Consider the following 2,940-nt stretch of genomic DNA (forward strand, 5'->3'; position numbering starts at 1 on the left):
GTTTCCGCCCTGCCCGCTGCTCGGGGGCCGAGGCAGCTCCCGGCGGGTCCCTGTCCCAGGCTACCCATATCCGCCAACTAAGGTGGAGGGCTGGCTCCCAGCCTCGGACCTGCCAACGCCGGCTTCGGAGTAGGCAAAACGCATCTTTTCCACATTAAAATTATTGCTGGAGTGTCCTCTCCAGCCCTTCTCGGCCCCCGATGCCCGCCTCCGCCGGGTCTCAAACGCTTCTGCCTTTTTTCACTCCACAGGTGGACAACGTACCCGTAAAAAGAGATGCCCATACACCAAATATCAGATTAGAGAGTTAGAAAGGGAATTCTTCTTCAGTGTCTACATAAACAAAGAGAAACGCCGCCCCCGATGCCCGCCTCCGCCGGGTCTCAAACGCTTCTGCCTTTTTTCACTCCACAGGTGGACAACGTACCCGTAAAAAGAGATGCCCATACACCAAATATCAGATTAGAGAGTTAGAAAGGGAATTCTTCTTCAGTGTCTACATAAACAAAGAGAAACGCCTTCAGCTCTCTCGAATGCTCAATCTGACCGACCGCCAAGTGAAAATATGGTTTCAGAACAGAAGAATGAAAGAAAAAAAAATTAACAGGGACCGATTACAATATTACTCAGCTAATCCACTACTTTAAAACTCGTAGCCTTTTCCAATACGAGATTAAATTCAGATTTCGCCCTTGACAAGGTCAATCCACGGGGTTACGTGGAGGAAGGAGGTGTGTATCTGACGGGACTAGAAGAATCCAAGGTTTTACGTACATGTAAAGCTACTCGGGAACTTCAATGATGATTTTTTTACATACACATATATTTACATATCAACTGGAATCCATTTGATTTAGACACACATGGCATCCATTTCTAACCGTGCACGTCACCTCTGAGTGCAAAATCCATACCTCTTACCTTTCCAGGCACTGCGGCTCACCCTGCTACCGCTTTCGGCAGGCACAGGCGGGGACGGCACCTCTCCGTCCCCAGACTCACCCCACGGACCCTCCATCGCCCCTGTGCTGCTGCAGAACAGCTGGACAGAGGTGGCCAGGTCGAGCTCACCCAACCACTGCAGGATATGAACTCTTGAGGAATAATCTTTCGTCCTTCCTTAGCGGAAAATGTCTAGGTTAGGGGCCGGGCTCCACTGCCCATGGGTTTGAGAGGAAAATTTAAGGGACACACACATACTCAGAATTGAGGGGAGAGGGGGGACGACCTGCTTACACCTTCACGAGGCCAATCGCGAGCAGTTGTAATATGGATGTAGTGATGGGTATAGCAGCGTTTCCTTTGAGGGTGTGGGGAGGGAAAGGGTAGGGGCAAGGAAGAGAACTACATGAAATACTTTAATATTTACTTTACAAATCGGGTATACATTCGCCATATATCGTAAAGAAACAATCAGTGAAGAAAAAAAAAAAAAGCAAATTTTAATTAGCTCTCGTTTTATTTATGACAACTGACTATGCGTTGCCATCTTTTTGGAGACAAATCATATTTAACTACTAGAAATAAGAAGGGGGGGGAGGGAGGGGAAGAAAAAAAGAGAAAAAAGTGTGTATTTCAGCTTTTTAAAAGAAACAACTCCATAAAGGAAACTAACCTTCTGGCTTCTGGCTCACAAACTTTCTTCAGGAAATACCTGTGGAGAACGACAGTTTAGCAAATACCACACAACACTTAATTGAAACTTGGAGTTGTGCTATGCACTAACATTGGATCATTAAAATAACTCGATCGCATGTTCGTTTAATGGCTAATGAGGAGTCTAAACAGAAGTCAAACAATGTAAATATGGTAATTTTGTTGTTGTCTACTTTAAATGTCATGAGCTCTACTTTGTTGCCCTGTCGACATATGCAAAGAATGGAGAGTCGTTTGGAGTTATTTTAAATATCTATAAATATATATATATTTCCCTGCAGGAACCAAAGTGTGGAAAAAATGCAATTTAAAAAAAAAAAAAGAAAAAAAAGAAAAAAAAGGAAAATATTTAAAATTCTATATCAGTTTACAAAAGATATGGTGTTCTATCGTTAAGGTGATTTGCTGTTGAGAATATCTGAATGTATATTTCATACAGGAACGGTGTTTTACAAGACTTGTAAATAATTTAAAAAAGAACCCATGACCTATTTTGTGCGAATGCATTTTTTTCCCGTTTTGTTTTGTTTTGTTTTGTTTTGTTGTTTCTTTGGGGCTGAAGGGTGTGGGATTTCTCTACATGTGCAACAAAGTGGTGATAAGAATGTTTTTTGATTAATAATTTTACAAAATTGATGTAATTTCTTTGACACGTTCACAAAATGCAATATCTTTGTATGGCATCACTGTTTTTGGTATGTATCATCTATATGTATATACAGTTTTCTTTTAATATGGGAAAGTATTTGGTTGCATGTATACAGTGGAACAGCGCACAAGGAAAATAAACCAATGGAAACTTTATATTTTTACTCTGGTGTTACGTTACTGCACGTTCTTTTATCCGTAGTAACTCTGGGACCCATAATTCCTTATGACCTTGTTCAGTCATTTTGGGCAAATGATCCTCCTTTTGCGAATTTCGCCGTTAAATCTTCGACGCTGGAGTTAACAAGTGAACACAGGCGCGTTCCAGCATCATTTCAGTGGGTCACAGGAAAGTAAGGTATGCTCATAGCTCCGTGCTAGGCCTTTTCCTCACCCTGCCAACGCTGGCAGGGCAAGGTCCTATGCTCGAGGGTTTGGTGTGACATGGCTTTTTGCTCACCCACCACACGTATTCAGAAGAACTGCTGGGGAAATGTTTGCAGTATAGGTAGCATTTAGGGCAGGTTTCATAAGTCCCGGCACCAAAAAGAAGGTCCAAGCCAGCCGATGGATGTGGCCAAAAGCGTGAGAGTCTTAAAGACACTGTTGTCTTTCGGGGGAAAATAATAATAATAA

The 2,940-nt window shown here is 42.6% G+C and overlaps 1 protein-coding gene across 1 annotated transcript in view; it reads left to right on the top strand.

Moving 5' to 3' along the window:
• The window catches only part of HOXA11 (homeobox A11), an 18,159-nt gene extending 17,512 nt beyond the window's left edge, over window positions 1-647 (top strand). The window contains 1 exon segment of the mRNA XM_010007558.1: window positions 415-647. Coding sequence (XP_010005860.1) covers window positions 415-647 — 233 coding nt within the window.
• Window positions 648-2,940: the final 2,293 nt, after the last annotated feature.

The sequence above is a fragment of the Chaetura pelagica genome, unplaced genomic scaffold (genome assembly GCF_000747805.2).
Source record: "Chaetura pelagica isolate M959 unplaced genomic scaffold, ChaPel_1.0 scaffold10, whole genome shotgun sequence".
NCBI classification, from domain to species: Eukaryota; Metazoa; Chordata; class Aves; order Apodiformes; family Apodidae; genus Chaetura; species Chaetura pelagica.